The 17,975-nt window shown below is 41.4% G+C and overlaps 1 protein-coding gene across 1 annotated transcript in view; it reads right to left on the bottom strand.

The window, feature by feature from the left end:
* The window catches only part of SPRED2 (sprouty related EVH1 domain containing 2), a 54,908-nt gene extending 39,255 nt beyond the window's left edge, over nt 1-15,653 (bottom strand). The window contains exon 1 of the mRNA XM_086700988.1: nt 14,057-15,653. Within this exon, the coding sequence (XP_086557114.1) occupies nt 14,057-14,073 (17 nt within the window). The 5' untranslated portion in view covers nt 14,074-15,653. The remainder of the gene's footprint in view (nt 1-14,056) is intronic.
* Nucleotides 15,654-17,975: the final 2,322 nt, after the last annotated feature.

Genomic DNA, 17,975 nt, shown 5'->3' with positions numbered 1-17,975 from the left:
GCCTCTCAGGCTCCCTCTTCTACCTGGCACAACCACCGGCCGCCAGCTGAGCCAAATATAACACAAGTCCTCCGGGGGAGCCAGGCACACTCTTTACTGCATTTGTATCCTGCACCCCACTCCACCAGTGACCGTCGTGCCTACAGATTTACAAAATCTGACTTCATTATTACATACGTATAACAAGTTTTGTATGTATGTAGAACACATAGTGTATAGGAAATATGTGTCTAGTCGTTGAAAAAAAAAAGCATCAACAAAGTATTTCAGTATCAAATGCATTCAAAAGCCAGATATTGGTCCTATTCTATTTAAGCAGGTTTCGTGAGTGGCTCTTTCATGAAACATCAACTACTTAAGATCTTTTTTTTTTTTAACAGGGGACTGGTCTCGTTTTATAAATGTGTATGTTCCAAACTTATAGGCAAGGAAGTTATACATAAGGTAGGTTTGTGCTGGGTGGTAACAAGATGTTCAGCTCTGTTCCAGCCACTACAGGTAGGACACTTGCTCTGCCCACTTACAGGTCTGCCTAAATGTGGACTGCTTGTACAGTTGGGCCATTATAGAAAACAGCGGTAAGAAAAGCCCACTGAAGATGCTCAATCTGGCAGCAGCCAATTCTGGCAAAGGCACCAGCTCTCCTCTCAAATGCTGATGAGCAGGCACTATGAAGCATAGAAGGAATTTTCGGAACATCAAACGTTTGCTCATAAAGAGAGCCTTTTGGGTGATGGTGGTAGTAGGTACTTGTCTTAACAATGATTAGGGATAGTCTTCACCCAGGAACCAACAGACTGAAACCCAGGGGTCCTGTGGGAGACAGAGAGAGCGTGGGCGGGTGGGGGGTCCGGGTATGGGGCTGGGGATAGGTTTTCCTCCTTTACTATGTGTGGGCTCAGAACCCTTGAGTGAAAATAGGAGAAAATGTTTTAGGAACCCCCAGTATAGTCTTGCATCATAAGGCAGTGAGTTCTGCTGTACACAAGGTCACTAGAGCCCTCCATGTCCAAGCCCTACCCTCACCCAGAGGGGGAGATATGGGACACGTCCATTCTCATCCTCAGATGCCACGTATAAACCGAGCATCTTTGTTGTTTATGCTACCTAGCTACGCTGAAGCATATAAATAGACCCACTCACCCACACACCGTTTTCTTCTGCACACAACACAAAGGGCAGCTTTTTCCACTATTGTGAAGGACACTGCCAGCAAGACTGGTGTTTGAAATAGGAATGATTGCTACATTTGGTAGTATTTAAAAAATTCTTTTTTAATGTTTATTTCTTTTTGAGACAGAGACAGAGTGCGAGTCAGGGCGGGGCAGAGAAAGAGGGAGACACAGAATCCGAAGCAGGCTCCAGGCTCTGAGCTGTCAGCACAGAGCCCGACGCAGGTCCAAACTCATGAACCATGAGATGTCATGACCTGAGCCAAAGTCAGCAGCTCAACTGACTGAGCCACCTCGGCGCCCCTTTTCTATTGGAATTTTATTAAAAAAAAAAAAAAAAAAACTCCTTTAGAAAAACTACCACAAACTCGTAGTTTATAAGCCAGTGATTCTAGGATTCAAAATAAATACCCATGCGCTGTTTACCAAGGAGTGCTGATTTGGCCTTCTATGTGCCTCTATAGTGTCTTCCTTTAAGTTACAATTCACTGTAAATAGACACATCTTCTAATCTTAAGTACTGCTTTACACTTTCCGGCCATAAGAGCCAGAGCAGCACGTGCACTGAACATTCTGGCACATTCTCTCTCACATGGGGCCAAGGCACCTGCCCTGTGGATGTCCTCGGGAATGGACGTTCTGCAGGGCTGGCTCAAGTGGAGGGTACTGGGCAGTGTGCCATTCACCACTCTGCTCCCTCTTTCTTCGCTGCTGTGTCCTGTGACCCACAATAGCCACGAAAAGGAAATGAAGCAAAGACAAAAAGGAACAAAGATCAGGACTGGAAGTTAAACTCATAAGCTTTACCGAGGCTTAAAGAGGCCTTTGAGGAAATAGTTGAGGAAATACCAGAGGCAATTAGGGATCCTCTGACGTCCTTGCAGCCTGGGAGCACTGACCTGGGAGCACTACTGACACTTCTAACGCGCCGGAGAAATCTATGGCTGGCCAAGGCAAGTCAGAGCTTCCGTGCCCCTACCTGGGTGATAGCTTCAATTCTAGGGGCAAGCCTTCATGGCCTGTGAACAGAAGGTGGTGGTGCCCATAGCAGTGTGTGGGCATGCTAGCCATTACTTTTGTGAGTCTCCTGCTCAGCAAGGTTTACAGAGTTATATTAAACTCACTCCACTGGACTGTGTGCAAAATGAAGTTTTTCATTTCACCTCTGATTTTTATCGCCTGTAGTCTGAACAAGCATAAATCTTCCACAGGAAAAGAGTGATTCGGCTGGATTCTACTTATACTCACAGGGTTTTTTTTTTTTTTTTTCCTACCGTAAAAATCTTTTGATTTTACTTATTTAACATATCAAATGTCTTAGGGATAGAATTGTAGTTTTTTAAAGAAAACAAAACTTTCCCTCCCAACATTTCAATTCAGTACTTAAATTCAGAAGCCACAAGAATGCTAAATATATACTATCCATGATGATGAGCTGCCTTACAGCTGGGGCACAATAAAGATAAGGCGTTGGGGCTGTTCTGCTAATATATAACCTCAAACCCTAACACGGAGCAGTTTTAAACCCGGATAATGAAGTGCTTGCTGAAGGAAATCTTAACTTCAGCACTCGAAAAGGCGATCTTAGAAGTCGTATCTAAGACAGATTTTTTTAAATGACTCTTTGGCAACCCTCCCTGTGTCGATAGAACTTTCCTGAGCAAGTACCTCTTGGGGTGAGGAATGCACGTAACTAGAAGAAAGGCCCCAATGAGGTCAAGCTTGAAGCAATGGGGCAGGACAGGCTTGGTAGTTTATTGTGGGGCAGATGCATAATCAGTGAAGAAAGGAATCATTTTTCTTAAAATTTGAAAACTATTTGCTCTAATCCCTAATAATAGCAGAAATCCTAATTTCTCTACCCTAGGGGAAATTAGGGAACTGGAGACTCCTGGGCATGAGCCCTCAAGTCCTAGGGTGGGTTTCCTGGTCAACCACTTGGGACCTCTGTATCCTTATATGTCAAGTATCTATACAGTGGGTAATTAATTACCTTAATAGCAGGCTGTGGAATACACTTTAAATTATTTGAGTTTTAAAACACTGGTTTTAGGACATTAAACAACAACAGAAGTAAATATAATTTTAAATAAAAAACTATAATTCCATGGAATTCAACAAAATCAAAACCATCTTTTTTTTTTTTTTTTTTTTTTGGAAAAGATTTCTTCTGTAAAACTTAGCATCAAATGATTCTCTGCCCTGTCACAAGTGAAGATTATACTAGCACAAGGGGGATAACTCACATTTAGACTCTGGTTTTCCAGGCATATCAATACCAGACAAGGCTTCCAAACCCAACTGGACATGTCACCAGTCAGCCTCCTCTCCTCAACCTGTGCACCTAGGAATCTCATCCACTGTACCCAGTTACCGAAGTAACAAGATAACACGTACATGGATATGTGTGTGTTCTATTTTAACATTAATTCTATCACACATCATGCACAGGTTCTTAAGCGGTTAAGTTAACATGGGAATTTCAGGGTCAGACAAAACATTTTAGCCAATTACGGTAAGATTTTAACACAACAGTTCACCTAATGTTCTGGACATCTATTGAAGATTTCGCAGTTTTTGTCAAAAATCACCAGAGAAGGACAACTCTTGGACGTGGGTAAATTACTTAAAGAAAATTTATTCAACCCAAAATAGAATGAATCTACTTCTTACAGACTGGAAGTTTCTATACTGAAGGGCTGAATTTCTGGGTGATCACCCAGTGTGAAGTGGGGGTGAGGGAGGCCTGGAAGGCGAGAGGCCCAAGTCTGAATCTAGGTTTATGATTTTGCTTTTATTGTCGGCTGCTTTGCTGAGCCCGGAGTTCAGTGGAGTTCATAATTAATCAAGATCAAAGGATTGCCAGCTTAAAACAAACAAAACAACCCACCCCTGAAGAATCCTTTCTTCTTCTCCTACTTTTTACTCTGAAAGCAAGAATTTTCTTTGAATTTCCCTCTGTTTTACACACCCTTCCGAAAGTGGTATTTACAATCCACATTTAAACCCCCAAAGGCCAGCTAATGGAAATATTCGATTACTACAGAAAATGAACTCTCACCACATGAAAGTACACACGTAATAGAAAAACTGGCACTTCAAAACACAAATGGCAAAGGGAGTTGTTTAAAGTTAATAATCTCCAATTCAGGTCTTTAAATTGCAGCCCTTGAACTTCCAAGTCCGACTTTCTCGGAATATCTTTGGTTGCTTTCTCACTGAATTGGAGAAAAGAAAGGAAGAGTGGACTTAATGATCGGCATGCTGAAATGTTTAGGGAGAAATGCAGTAGTATCTGCAACCAGTCGGAAATACATTAAAAAAATAACACGGAGTCTTGGATGGAGGGATGGACAGATACATACATGTGCGACAGAGCAAGAGCAGTAACGTGCTAGTTGCAGACAGGATATAGTGAGTGTTGGTACACTTGTTTCAACTTTTCTCAACAACTGAAAACTTCCATAAAGATGATGAGAGAGAACATTCATAGTGCTATACTATTCTAAATGGCGATCAACACTAAATCAGAAGTTGCTGATAATGGTACTAAAGTCAGGTTACCTCTCCTCACGCAGTCCAGCTCACACTTCCCACTTTTTACTTGCCATTCCCCACCCCGCCCACCCTAAAACAAACCCCGTGCTGAAAAGGTCAGGAAATTACTTTACCAAACTATGTTTGTTACTACCAGTTCTAAATCTACAAAATCCTCTATGAGCCAGTCCTTAATAAAACCTGCTCTCACACAAAAGAAGGTGATAATTTAGCCCACAAGGAGGAAAGGAAGTCAGCATGTGGAGCTAACAATATGCTGGCTAGATTTTAAGAGCATCCCTGCTTCTGTCCCCGACAGATCTATTGGACAAGGATGCCCTTTCAGGCGGCAAGAATTACCAATTCATTTATTCCCTTTCTTCTAGGATTCTGCCACCTGCTTCGACAGAGATGAAGAGCTTAACACACAAAGAAAGAAAGAAACAAAGTACACGCAAGGCATCTGTTCTCCCCGAAGAATTCTGGATCTCTTCCTTTCCCAGGTAGAGCCCAGGGTACAGGTGGGCCTACAGGTGGAGTTTAGGTCTTCAAATCAGGGTTAGCAAAGAGCCACACAAGTAAGTTAGAGATACACTTTTTTAAGCTAGAAAAAAAATAAATAATCACAGAAACCATCTACTAGACCCCTCACTTAGAAAAATTGTAATTCAGACAGGAGAAGGGACTTGTTCAAGGTCACTGGCACTGGGAACAAATACAGGACTAAGATCTCATCTCTGTAAACAGTCCCTTCCCCCACTTTTTAAAGAGAGGTTCTATGTTGTGGCAAAGATTTCCCACATCTAACTTAGGTGATCTAGAGGATATAAATTATTCTCATAGGTCTCTTCAAGCTTAATGTATAGGCAACTGATTGTTGGAGAAATGGAGGAGGTATCGCTAATAACACAGCCACATGAAAAAAATGGCACTGTTGGGGAGTGGAGCTGGAAAGTCCTCCTTGGCTTGGCAACACTTCCCAGCAGCAGAGGCAATCTTCATTTTCAGATGGCCAGTATAGCTAGTTTCCTAGGTCAGCAGACATGACCTCTACTGCACATCTTCTTCTCCTTTTTGGGTGAGACACCCCAGACTCTAAAATCTGAGAGTGAGCCTCAGTTTCTTCATATGTAAAATGAGGGGTAAGGGCCCAATGATCTTTGAGGTCCCTTTTCAACTTCGGCCCCCGTTTTAACTTTTGTGGTTGTTTCTTTTTAAAGGTCCTTAAAGTCCTTCAGCTCTGCCAGAGGGCTTAAGCAAACTTAAGCCACCCAAATATTCTACAAAAGCAGATCAGAAATCATGCAGCAGTAAAATGCAACCGAAAATATATTTTGATTTGGGGGAGAAAAAAACCCCTCCAACTACAAAGACCTGAAACCACAACAAACTAACAGATACGTTCTCTCGGTACAAGTATTATTATGCAATTATAAGGTTCCCAGGAGCAAAATGGGTCTATCAAAGTATTTCTAAAAAACATGAAAATGATGGAAATTGTTTCAAGAAGTTTAGTAAGACCTTTGAATAACGTAGGCATGATGCAGCCATCTAGCTGGGTTTACACATCCACAAACATGAGATTCCCTTTAGCCACATGGAAGAAAATCCCCAAGACATATTTATAGACCAAATGCAGGCAAAGAGAAGAGGAGGGATGTACTCCCTTTCTCCCAAATAGTTCATCCTCTATGTTTTATCAACTGACTCAAGACAGATGTTCCAGTACCAAATCTTCATTACCTTCAGAGAGAAAGGGAAAAAATGTTAGGAAAAGGTAATGAATCAACTGCCTAACTTAAAAATGGGGAGAGATATTTATTACAGACTTTTGATAAAGCAACTCTGTGCACTTCAAGCTTCATGTTTGGTCCAGGCTCCTTCGAGGTCACAAAAGAGTTCTGATCTAAAAATTTTCTTGTAAATCAGTTTTTTGAAACTGGAATGTATTTTTCCCATAGGAAAAACCAAAACCGGTTGAGCACCGGGATTTCCAATCTAGTTCGTGACAGCCTCATCAATTCCTAAAATACCTGAATCATAGTTATATTCCCAAATGGTTTTGATTGCCTCCTAAGAGTGTCCTTAAATAGAAGCTTCATTCCCGGGGCACATGGGTGGCACAATCAGTTAACCATCGGACTCCTGATCTCGGCTCAAGTCATAATCTCAAGGTTCATGAGCTCAAGCCCCGTATCCGGCTCTGCGCTGATGGTGCAGAGCCTGCTTGGGATTCTGTCTCTCCTCTCTGACACTCCCCCGCTTGTGATCTCTCTCTCTCTCTCAAAATAAATAAATAAACTTAAAAGAATAAAAAGAAAAAGAAAAAAAGAAGCCTCATTCCCGACCTTCAGTGGGACTGGCCAGTTCTATTTAGTTCTGGAGCTAAAAGGGTTCCTGTCTGGGTATGGGCTAGGGGAGAAAGGGTAAGCAAGGAGGAACCCCCAAACTTCTGATTTAGGCTTCATCAGGGACCCCTGAAATTTGGCACCACTGGACCCTGACCAGCCCTAAAAAGGGCCAACCTGATGGCTGTCTGCTAATAACATTGAGAAATCTTTCACTTAGGCAAGCAAGCACACAAACCAAAAGGAAAGCACTTAAGTTAACCAAGCTCGCAATGACTGGTTTCAATGCAAATGTAACAAGCGTATCAGTATCAACACTATAGTTTAGGAATTCCAAATTAGGTGTTACTGGGGAAACTGCTCTTTCCTTCCATGGTGGCAGCGACTGTTGCTGAACAATCAGAAGGGCGGGGACAAAGCAAGTTTCAGGCTCACAGGATGATCATGCAGCAGCAGATTCTTGACTAGTTCTTCACCACAACAGAGACAGGATTTGACCTACGAAGGCAATTTCCTTCCGAGTTATTACAAAACAGCTGTCCACTCGGTACATGTGCTTCTATTAAGTTACTCTCCTGCCATAAAAGAACAGGGCAAAAAAGGAGAATGCCAACACCAACTAGCTGCCAAGCTTGCTCACAGTTTAACCAAGTATTCTTAAAATATTATTTCATTTATGGGAGAATATTCTAGTTTCATTTCAAAAAGAACTTCCAGGGAACACTAGAGCTGTCCCCACATGACAAAGTCTACCAGCTTGTGGAAGGACTAGAAACTGTTTTATTACAAGACTCACAATCTTCACAGATAACTGAGACCTTTGGAGGCTAAGCTGCTGAACTGGGCTTCCCTGACCATCACCAACATGCATATTCCATGGAGCCCAACCAGGTGGTAGGTCATGCATTCAGTGGTGGCTGAAGACTACTGCCTGAGGCAGGGCAACCAAGTGGCCACGGCCAACCACCCAGAAAGCTTTACTGACAAGGTGGCGGTCTGTACGACCAAGCCAATGTAATTACGCTACCTTGAAGTCATGCTGTCACTCTTGGCTGCCATTTAATATCGGAAGAAAGAATAAAAGGGCCCCTGTCTTAATGTCATTCAAGAGGAACTACCCACAGCTCGTTTCATTCACCAGTGTGCTTCAGCCACCTCCTAGGACTAAGCTCATCTCTAGGAAAGTCACGATCCCCAAAGGCACTGCGCATACACCATCCCAGACCAAAAATTGCTACCTACCCAACGATTTCCTACAGTGAGTAACTTGGCATATGGAAGCTCTTGTGTAAACTGAAGAGGCTGGATAAACATAAGGTGATATGACACAATGGCACTTTTTCTTGTGTGTTTGCATATACAGGATTAACTCTAACACTGAAAGTGAATTCTTTTCTCAAAAGGTAATTAATTTCACACCTATGTTCACTGCAGCATTATTCACAACAGCCAAGAGGCAGAAATAACCTAAATGTCCATCAAGGGATGAATGGATAAAAAAATGTAGTATATACACATGAATTATTTTTCAGATTAAAAAAAAGAAATCTTGCCATTTGCTACAACACGGTTGAACCATGAGGGCATTATACTAAGGGAAATCAAGCCAGTCACAAAAATATAAATACTGTCTGATTCCACTTTCTAAAGTAGTCAAACTCATAGAAACAGAAAGTAGAATGGGGACTGTTGAGGTCTAGGATAAGGGAGGAATGGGGAGTCGTTTAATGGGTGTAGTTTCAGTTTTGCAGGATAAGAAAGTTCTGGAGATTGGCTGTGCAACAAAGTGCATAATTAACACAAATGTACCGTATACTAAAAATGGCTAAGATGGTCAGTTTTATTTATTTGGCCTTTAAAAACATTATTTATTTATTTATTTGGCCATTTAAAAAAAAAAAGACAACTAATTTGAGAAACAAAAAGGGGACACTCGAAATAAGTATACTCAGGAAGGACCCCAAATGCAGGAATTTGGGGCTTTGGCTGAGGAACATTTCTGTAGTCCTTAAGAAGTAAGGACATTAACACTTAAAAATAAAAACAAAACAGGGGTGCCTGGCTGGCTCAGTTAGTGGAGCATGCGACTCTTGCTCTCGGGGTTGTAAATTCGAGCCCCCCATTGGGTGTAGAGATTACTTAAAAATCTTTAAAACAAAACAAACAACCCACAAAATTCTCCCCTAATTATCAAGACAGCATATGTCCATTGTGCAAACTATATACATCGCTAAAGACCTTCTCAAGGTAACTATAAAAGGAAAATCTTATGCCTCAAATATAAATGTAAATGTGGCCTATGCTTTTTTCTTTTGTATACAAGACAAATCACATATATGAAAAACACAAACCTTTCCTTTGTAATTGGTTTCACTGATAAAAATGGCTTTTCTTACAAAATCACATCAAACAGGAGAAAGTTAAATGTAATAGACTTTCCCCTAATTGTTAGCTCTAACAAACTCCCCTCATCCTTGCCCAATTAGATTTGAATAGAATGCGTATCATGTTTACAACAGAAGTGACAGAATCCCCCCAAAATATTTTATATGGTGAGTCCCTTTTCCTCTGTTCAAAACCTTAACCTCTGTTTCAAAGATTACTAAAACACACACACACACACACACACACACACACACACACACACAATCACAAAGATTCTCTAATGGTTCCATTTCTTCAACATGGGGGTTAGTGATGTTTTTTAATATTTCTCAAAACAGAAAAAAGGGGCTGTTTTATTTTTCTTTGGAACAAGTTCCTGCCAGATTTTGCACATTGCAGCTCTTTGGCGATGTGATGAGAACACACGCCCACCCACAGCCACGAATTCTGCTCTTCACCCTTCCCAAGCAGCCCTTATGACACATGCTGTCTGCTCTCCATTTCATGGAATTCAAGAGGCCCAGTCAAACAGCAGGCCTCATGGGGCAACGGCAAGGGCAGGCAACCCATCTCTTTCATTGGATGGGTACAAGGAACATGTGTTTAAAAGAAAACCACAAAAAAGCCAAACCCACCTCCAATCTGAAAAATCTTTGCATCTGCATGACTTAATAACACTGAAAGCCGAAAGTCATCTCTTGGGTTGAAATCTGGAAAGAGAAAGCTGGATTGCTTCGACTCCGTGCATGCTGAGCTCTAAATGAAGACAATGTAGCTAACTCCCCGGGCTGCTCTCAGAGTGCACAGCAAGGAAGGTAGAGTTGTTGTCACGTAAGCCAAAAGCTCTTTCAGGAAAGGCTGAAGTGCCAGCCTGGTCTCAAGCATCTGCTTTCTCTATGGAGATCATTAATTACAAAGAAATGCTGGTGATTAAGAATCCAGCTGGGAACGGGCATGGCTTCTGTAACTGCCCCACAGTACCCGAAAGACAACCTGGGCACAGATGTCAATGCAAACGAGCTGTCAGCAAACATACTTGGAAGAATGCTCAGGACTAATAAAAGTTGATGCTGATTTGCTAACAGAGTGGTCATTCACTCCATTTATGTGTCCTTAAGAGTGGGGTTTATGTCCCACGAAGGCTGGTCCTTGCGTGTCTCTGGCTTTTCTGAGATACAACAGGAAAGTTGTTATTTCTAGATAATGATATGAGATTTATCTACAAGTGCTAGTAATCCCACCCACTACGTAGGCAGACTGACCATAAACCCCGGATGCGGGGAGGGCAGTTTAACAGAAGATCAGTGGGAAATGGACACCAGGCAATGGACAGGTTCAGCTCTCCCCCCGGGGGCCATAGTTATTGCCACTCATCCATAAATCATCCACTTGTACAGCAAGAAAAGATCATAAAATCACTCAACAGGTCTCTTGAAATACAAGTATTTTTAAATGTTGATAGATAATCTACAGTGATTTTATTTTATTTTATTTTTAGTATTCTCTATACCCAACATGGGGCTCGAACTCACATCACCTAGATCAAGAGTCCCATGCTGTTCTGAGTGAACCAGCCAGGCGCCCCAACCTATAGCGATTTTAAATAAACCTGTTTTTATTAAATGGTCACTGAATTCATTATAGTTTTGAGTCATTAAATATAATTTTAATAGATGCTAAACAGGGAGGGGTCTCCAACTCTCAAAGACAGGGAAAAACAGTCCTTGATGTTTTCTAATCTGTTCTAATACAATATCCTGAACGCTCTAAGCTTTGAGGATTCAAATGGGCTCCCTGACTGCCATTCCTCTCAAGGAAGAAAGCAAAAAGTAAGTAAATAAATAAGTCATTTGTCTGAGGTTGTCACTCTATTTGGCTCAAAAAGAAGGCCACCAAAACTATCGAATGAATTTATTAGGGCAGCTCTTTCTCGATACCCATCCAAGAAGAGTTAGATTTTGAAAGACCAAAAGGGAATAGCTGAAAGTTGCTTCTACATGGAGCAATTAATGGCTCCAGATTATAGACTCCAGTAGATGTATGAATAAAAGAAAGCCCAAGAGGAATCTATTGCCAGTAATGATGAATCCCCACCGAAGAGGGAATGAAATCAAGGACAGGGCTGGGCCCAGATCACAGGCATTTTTTTCATTTAACACCACCCAGCACATAGCTCTGAACATAGGCAGCATCTCACTCAATACCTACTGATCACTTCCAAGTTGAATGACAGGAGATCCTTGGTACTGGCCATGGCTCTGGATTCCTTTTCTTTTTTAAAAAAAAAAATTTTTTTTAACGTTTCTTTATTTATTTTTTGAGACAGGGAGAGACAGAGCATGAACAGGGGAGGGTCAGAGAGAGGGAGACACAGAATGTGAAACAGGCTCCGGGCTCTGAGCTGTCAGCACAGAGCCCGAAGCGGGGCTCGAACTCACGGACCGTGAGATCATGACCTGAGCCGAAGTCGGCCGCTTAACCGACTGAGCCACCCTGGATTCCTTTTCCCTCAAAAGGCAAAGAAGGAATCTAAAGACGGCTCATGGTGCCTAGCAGCACAGAGGCCTCTGGGAGCAGCGGCCACATCCCTAGGGGGGATTGTCATTGCTGAATCAGTCATCAAGATGCCCTGAACAAAAGTCATGCTGCCCTAAAATTATTTGGAAAGGACCTGGGTTAGTCTCAACTACACAAATCACAGGGAAAGCAAGACATTTTCACTGAAAATGCCATACATCAAGAACTTTAGATGAAATGTTTTTATATGCCTGCCTGGAACCATTTTCTGTAGCACTTAAGGGGAAAAAATGGTATAATGGAACCTAAGATTTCAGTGAAATCAGAGCAAATAACCTATGCTGCCTTTAATTCATATTTTGAAATCACAGTATTCTTCTGATGACTTTTGACAAAGTGAAACTTGAACTGATGGCACCCGGCAAAGCAGCAAAAGGGGACATCACCTACTAGAAGATCACAAAATTCAGGTTTTAGTTCAGGCTAACATTTTCAAAGTAGTTTTTCTCCTAAAACTTAAAAAAAAAAAAAAAAACAGTTAATGACAAGGAATAAAAAGAAGGTTTACTTTGAAACTGAAGTATTTTTTTAGTAGCACCAAATGCTATTATTAAATATGCGCTATATATGCATGTATACACATACACATATAAAAATAAGCACTACAGATGTGGGCAGGAAAATTCTTAGCAAAACCCCCACATATTTCAAATACTGTTCCTCTTCATTATTGTCCTCTACCATAATTAGCATGTTACAGCATAACAGGTGGCTTTCATTTATAGAATGCAAAATTAATGAAATTTGGAGATGGTCCTGTCTCCAAAAACAAACTGGCCACCCTAAAAAAAAAAAAAAGTGCACCTCTTAATCTACAGAACAGAAACAAACAAACTCCCTTCAGGCTGGCTTTCCATATTATCTGCATTTCTGAATGTATTTAAATAGGCCAAATTAATACATTTACGGACAGTTTAGAATACATGTACCTCAAGGAACAGAAGTCATTATTATGGGCTTTACAAGATAGGGGAAGAGAGACAAAGACTGCCTACTTTTCCAGCTCGGTAAGCCTTGATCTGTTTAATGCTCTCTCTGAGTGATAACAGAAATTATCCCATAGACAAGGCTGCTCCACAAATACTAAACCTTAGGCAAATTTGTGCACAGTTAAGTCCCGACCTAGCCATTCTGGACAGACCCACCAGAAAAGCAGAAATAGCACTACTATAAACTAACTATATCATCTGTCCCTAACAAGTAGGACACAAAGAGTATTTTTTAAAAATATGAGGAGACACTGAATGGACTGTCAACACACAGAGGAATGTTTAATATACTCAAATAAACAAGATCTGTGCCTTAACGAGTCAGGCATGGTTTAAATTTAGTGAGTGAAGAAAGAGAGGAGGTCAGACAGGCAACACAGCTTCCCAATTATGCAGAACAATCCTTCAGATCATGTGAAAGCTATAATTAAATGTTGTTACCAAACCCCCACTACCCTTTGTCCCACCTAGTAAAGTTAATGCATGAATTCAGTAGGAGCAAATTATGATTTGCAAAAATTAGACATATTCCCTCTGTAGGGGGAATAAAGCTTTCTTGCATTAAGTCATGTATCTTGGGGGTAAGAAAAAGCATAGTACTGAAAATAAATCCAACATAATAGACACAATAGTTACTATTAGACCACATCCTTTAGCTCACCTTTGCTTTTTCTTTCCTTTTTAAAATTGATTTATTAAAGTTGTAAACCACCCACCCAAAAGGTGTATCACCTCTGCAAGCCGTTTCCTGGGCAGCATCTTTTAAACTCAGGGCTGAGTTTCTCTGAATATCTAAGGAGAAATTTGTTTTCAGAGAGGGAGATGAGTGGACAAGAGCTCTGTGTCCATCCAAAGACCAGTGGTAACGTCTCTGTCTTTGCATGTGAATACACACACACACACACACACACACACACACACACACACCCTTCCTTCAGTTCCTTCCAATTAGAATAATTTTCCCCCTTAAAAAATGTCAAATTATCGGAAAGGTTAGGCAGAAGAGAACAAGGAGAAAATAAAGTTCATGTAAACAGTAAGCACATACCTGCCGGGTGATGCCATTTCCTCTACATTGTAGAGCCCAAGTGCTGGATATTAGCATTATTGCTACTATAAAGCTTCCGATAAAAATGGATTGTCTCTTGCGGACCTGAGAACCAGCTGGCTGCCTGAAAAGTGGTTTCCCCCATATATGATTCAGTCTCCTTGACAAATATACTGCATCGTACTGGATGAGTCATCCGAGGGTTAGTCCGCATTTTATAGGCCTGTTGTGTCATTACTCACATTCAACATCCTGCTTCTCAAAAGTGGAAGCTGGAAGCCTGACAGCTGACAGATGCTTTTTCCAATTAAAATACTGTTTAAAAAAATTCCTGTAAGTTATGATTATCAATCATTGATGATACTGTGAAATGCCCAGGAAGCAAATGGCACAGCTCAATACCTGCGATTACAGATGTAGAACCACAAGTGCAAATTGCTTACCCGCCCCATCTCCAATCCAAATAATTTTGTTCACAGCTAAGAGCAAGGATCCCCTTCTTTTAAGACATCCATAAATTAGTATTGGCATGGACTCTGTTGATTCTCACGTTGCAAGGTGACTTAGTCGCAGGAGCTCTATAAAAACTAGATGTCAAAATTTTGGTCCTGGTTAATTTTGCCAAGTGGGAGAATGGCATTGGATTTATGAAATGTCTACTTCTTAGAGAAAACATCGTAGGAATGAAATGATGTGATATCTGGGATTTGTTACGAGTATTTTAGCCAAAAAGGGGAGGGTCATGAAATGTGATAAAATCTTGATCATTGCTGCATCTGTAGTAAGTAATATAGGGACTGACTTTATTATTCTGTTGAGTATCTAAAAACTTTCGTCATAAAACGTTTTAACAACTAAAGAAAAATTTTTTTCTCTCCCTATGGTCTAATGTGTATCCAGACAAGGCACTTTTCCAGTTAGGTGTGAACATACTATATGTGTGAATGGTGCCCATTCACACAGTGCAACCAGTGACCATGGGCGTGGGAGCTTCCAGGTTGAAGGTAGGACACGCGAGTCCAAAGGCCACTGTGAGGGCTGCATCCACCCGCTGAACAAATGCCTGGTGCTCTCTCCTCCCAAGACTATCTGGTGGTGTTCCTTATGCTTCCTTTGGGGACACAAGCTCCAGCCTCATTCGTGAGCTCGGTGTTGACATTGAGGTGACTACTTCGAGCCTCCTTATATGGTTTTGGAAATACTCCATGAGAGGTTACATTACATCACATCCACAGTCCCCTTACACCAACACATCTCTTTGTAAGGTAGCAGTGTTCGCTTGACTCACTTTATGTGCAAACTGGGCTATACTTAAACCATCTGAAGGAGGAAGACAGCTTTGATTTCATGGCTGGAAAAAAAAAACAGATATGGAAGCGCCAATGTATGTTAAATAAAAGCACTACTGAAACTAGATGTCATTTAAGAAATCGTCCTTGTTGATATGTTCTGAAAGAGTGACAAGTCGCCACGGGACACTTAAAATATAGAGGTCCTATGAAACCCTAGGACTTCTTGACTCCTCCCTTTAGTTCTGAAACTAAAGGACAGGAGAGTGTCTGTCCAGGCTTCCATCTCAGCTAACGGCCAAGGCCAGTCCTCAACACTGCCCAAGTGGACTAAAAACACGCAGCAGGGGCGCCTGGGTGGCGCAGTCGGTTAAGCGTCCGACTTCAGCCAGGTCACGATCTCGCCGTCCGTGAGTTCGAGCCCCGCGTCGGGCTCTGGGCTGATGGCTCAGAGCCTGGAGCCTGTTTCCGATTCTGTGTCTCCCTCTCTCTCTGCCCCTCCCCCGTTCATGCTCTGTCTCTCTCTATCCCAAAAATAAATAAACGTTGAAAAAAAAAAAAAAAAAAAAAAAAACACGCAGCAAATGGTTGTGATGGTCCCCATACACATCAAGTGACAACCTCACAAATCTGAACTGTGTGTGGGTCTGAACTGAAGCCTAAGGAATATCAAAATGTTCCCTTGCAATTTAATGAAAACCTTTCACACACCGGCAAAGCGTGATTTGCCTTCATGCAACAGGTAGAAATGGGGGGAATTAATAAGCTTCTAGCCTAATTTGAGTTTCTGTAAGTATTTTCAAGAAATGAATGTATAGTTCATTAAAGAACTTGTAACTGAAATTTAACTAAAAACACAAAAGTAATGGCAATAATAATGTGTACATGTACACACACACACACACACAGAATGAGAAAATACCAATTACGGTAAAATGTTAACAAATGGGGAATTGGATTAGGAGAGTCCCTCATACTACTCTTACAACTCTTCTGTGAGGATGAAATACTTCAAAATAAAGTTAAACACATACACAAAAAGAAAGAGAATATATGACCCCTGTTTAAAAAAAATCTTGGACTGTAAAGGAAATTTACCAAAATGTAATAAACATTAGGTAATGCCTCTGGGTTAAGATTTCTCAAAGGGTGTTCCTTGTAAACAATTTTATAAGAGGATCCAAAAATAAAACAAAACAACCAAACAAACATTTTGAGAACACTACATACTATATCCTCGAGAATACTGTTTGTTTAGTCTTGCATTTCATAACTTATTTGACCACAGGAACCCCTTCCCCCATTACCATCCCTTTAACCTGAAGAAAGCACTTTGGGAACCACTGCTGTAGGTGATGCGATATGGGATACGGGATTCCCTCCCACCTCCCAAACTTTTTACTCTAAGCTTTCTTCAGAACACACCTTACTTACTATAACAACAAAAGGCATCCCAACTTGGTTTCTGCCATCTTTTTTTTTTTTTAAGTTTATTTAATTATTTTGAGAGAAAGAGAGAGAGAGAGTGAGTGCACAGTGTGAGCCAGAGAGGGGCAAAGAGAGAGGAAGAGAGAAAATCCCAAGCAGATTCTGCACTGTCCGAGGGGGGGCTGATGCAGGGCTCCAACTCAGGAACCCAGGAAGTGAGATTATGACCCAACCTGAAACTAAGAGTACGACTAAGCCACCCAGGTGCCCCGCTTTCTGCCATCTTTAATGAACATTTCTATTTGGTCAACTTGCACGTAAATGACCATCACCAGTCTAAAACAACTTGCAGGATGCGATATCCAGTCTCCCCTGACCACATAAGCTCGGCATACCTCCGCTGGTAACCGAGGAGCCTGCCCCCATGTGTACAGTGGGCTGACAGCTCATGTCAGTGTTGGCGTTAAGAGGCAAATGGCCCCAGGTGAGGCCGTCCCAAGGGGCAGTAGCTTGCTCCAGGCCCAGCTCCATCTCTACATTTTCAGAGCACTAGATCTTGGAATCTCAAAACCAGTGTGGATGCCACTGGCGTGAGATCCCCAGGCCTACTCATCTCCCACAACCCTTGGGTATTACAAAGCAAAACTAGCCAGGAAGCATAGCAGAACTTGCCTTCCAATTCATTATAACTTGTTAATGGACTCCTTTAAAATTTTTGCCATGTATTAATTTATACAAGAGTTTTTAGCAATAATCTGTTTGCATGTTTTGGGCTTTTAGGGGAAGATGGGGAGAGGCCAAAGTCCAAATACTGGCTAATGGCAAGATCTTAAGGCAAATATGGATATCATGATGTTATCTAAGGCTGTCCTGTGCAGTGGTAAAAGAGCATGAAACTGGAGTCAAGCTAACTTAGTTCAAAATCCAGCCTGGCCCTTACTTATGTTATTTACCTTCTCTAAGCCTCTGCACTTCTTTGTTGGTAAAATGGGTAGAATATTATTAATGACTTCACAGAATTGTTCTGAATGGGATAAATGTGATCACTCACAACAAGTACTTAGCATAAGTCCTGGCCACATACAGAGTACTCATTAATTTATGCAAACAACAATGAAGAGGATGTTTGTAAGTTTTATAATTTAGACTGGCAAGAGTGGGCAAATTATGACTAGCCACCACACTGGTCTGTTTACGTATTG

This window comes from Puma concolor, chromosome A3 (genome assembly GCF_028749965.1).
Source record: "Puma concolor isolate L17-30 chromosome A3, mPumCon1.1.hap2, whole genome shotgun sequence".
Classification (NCBI taxonomy): Eukaryota; Metazoa; Chordata; class Mammalia; order Carnivora; family Felidae; genus Puma; species Puma concolor.
The sequence above is the reverse complement of the archived record's forward strand: the minus strand, read 5'-3'. Positions and strand labels throughout refer to the sequence as shown.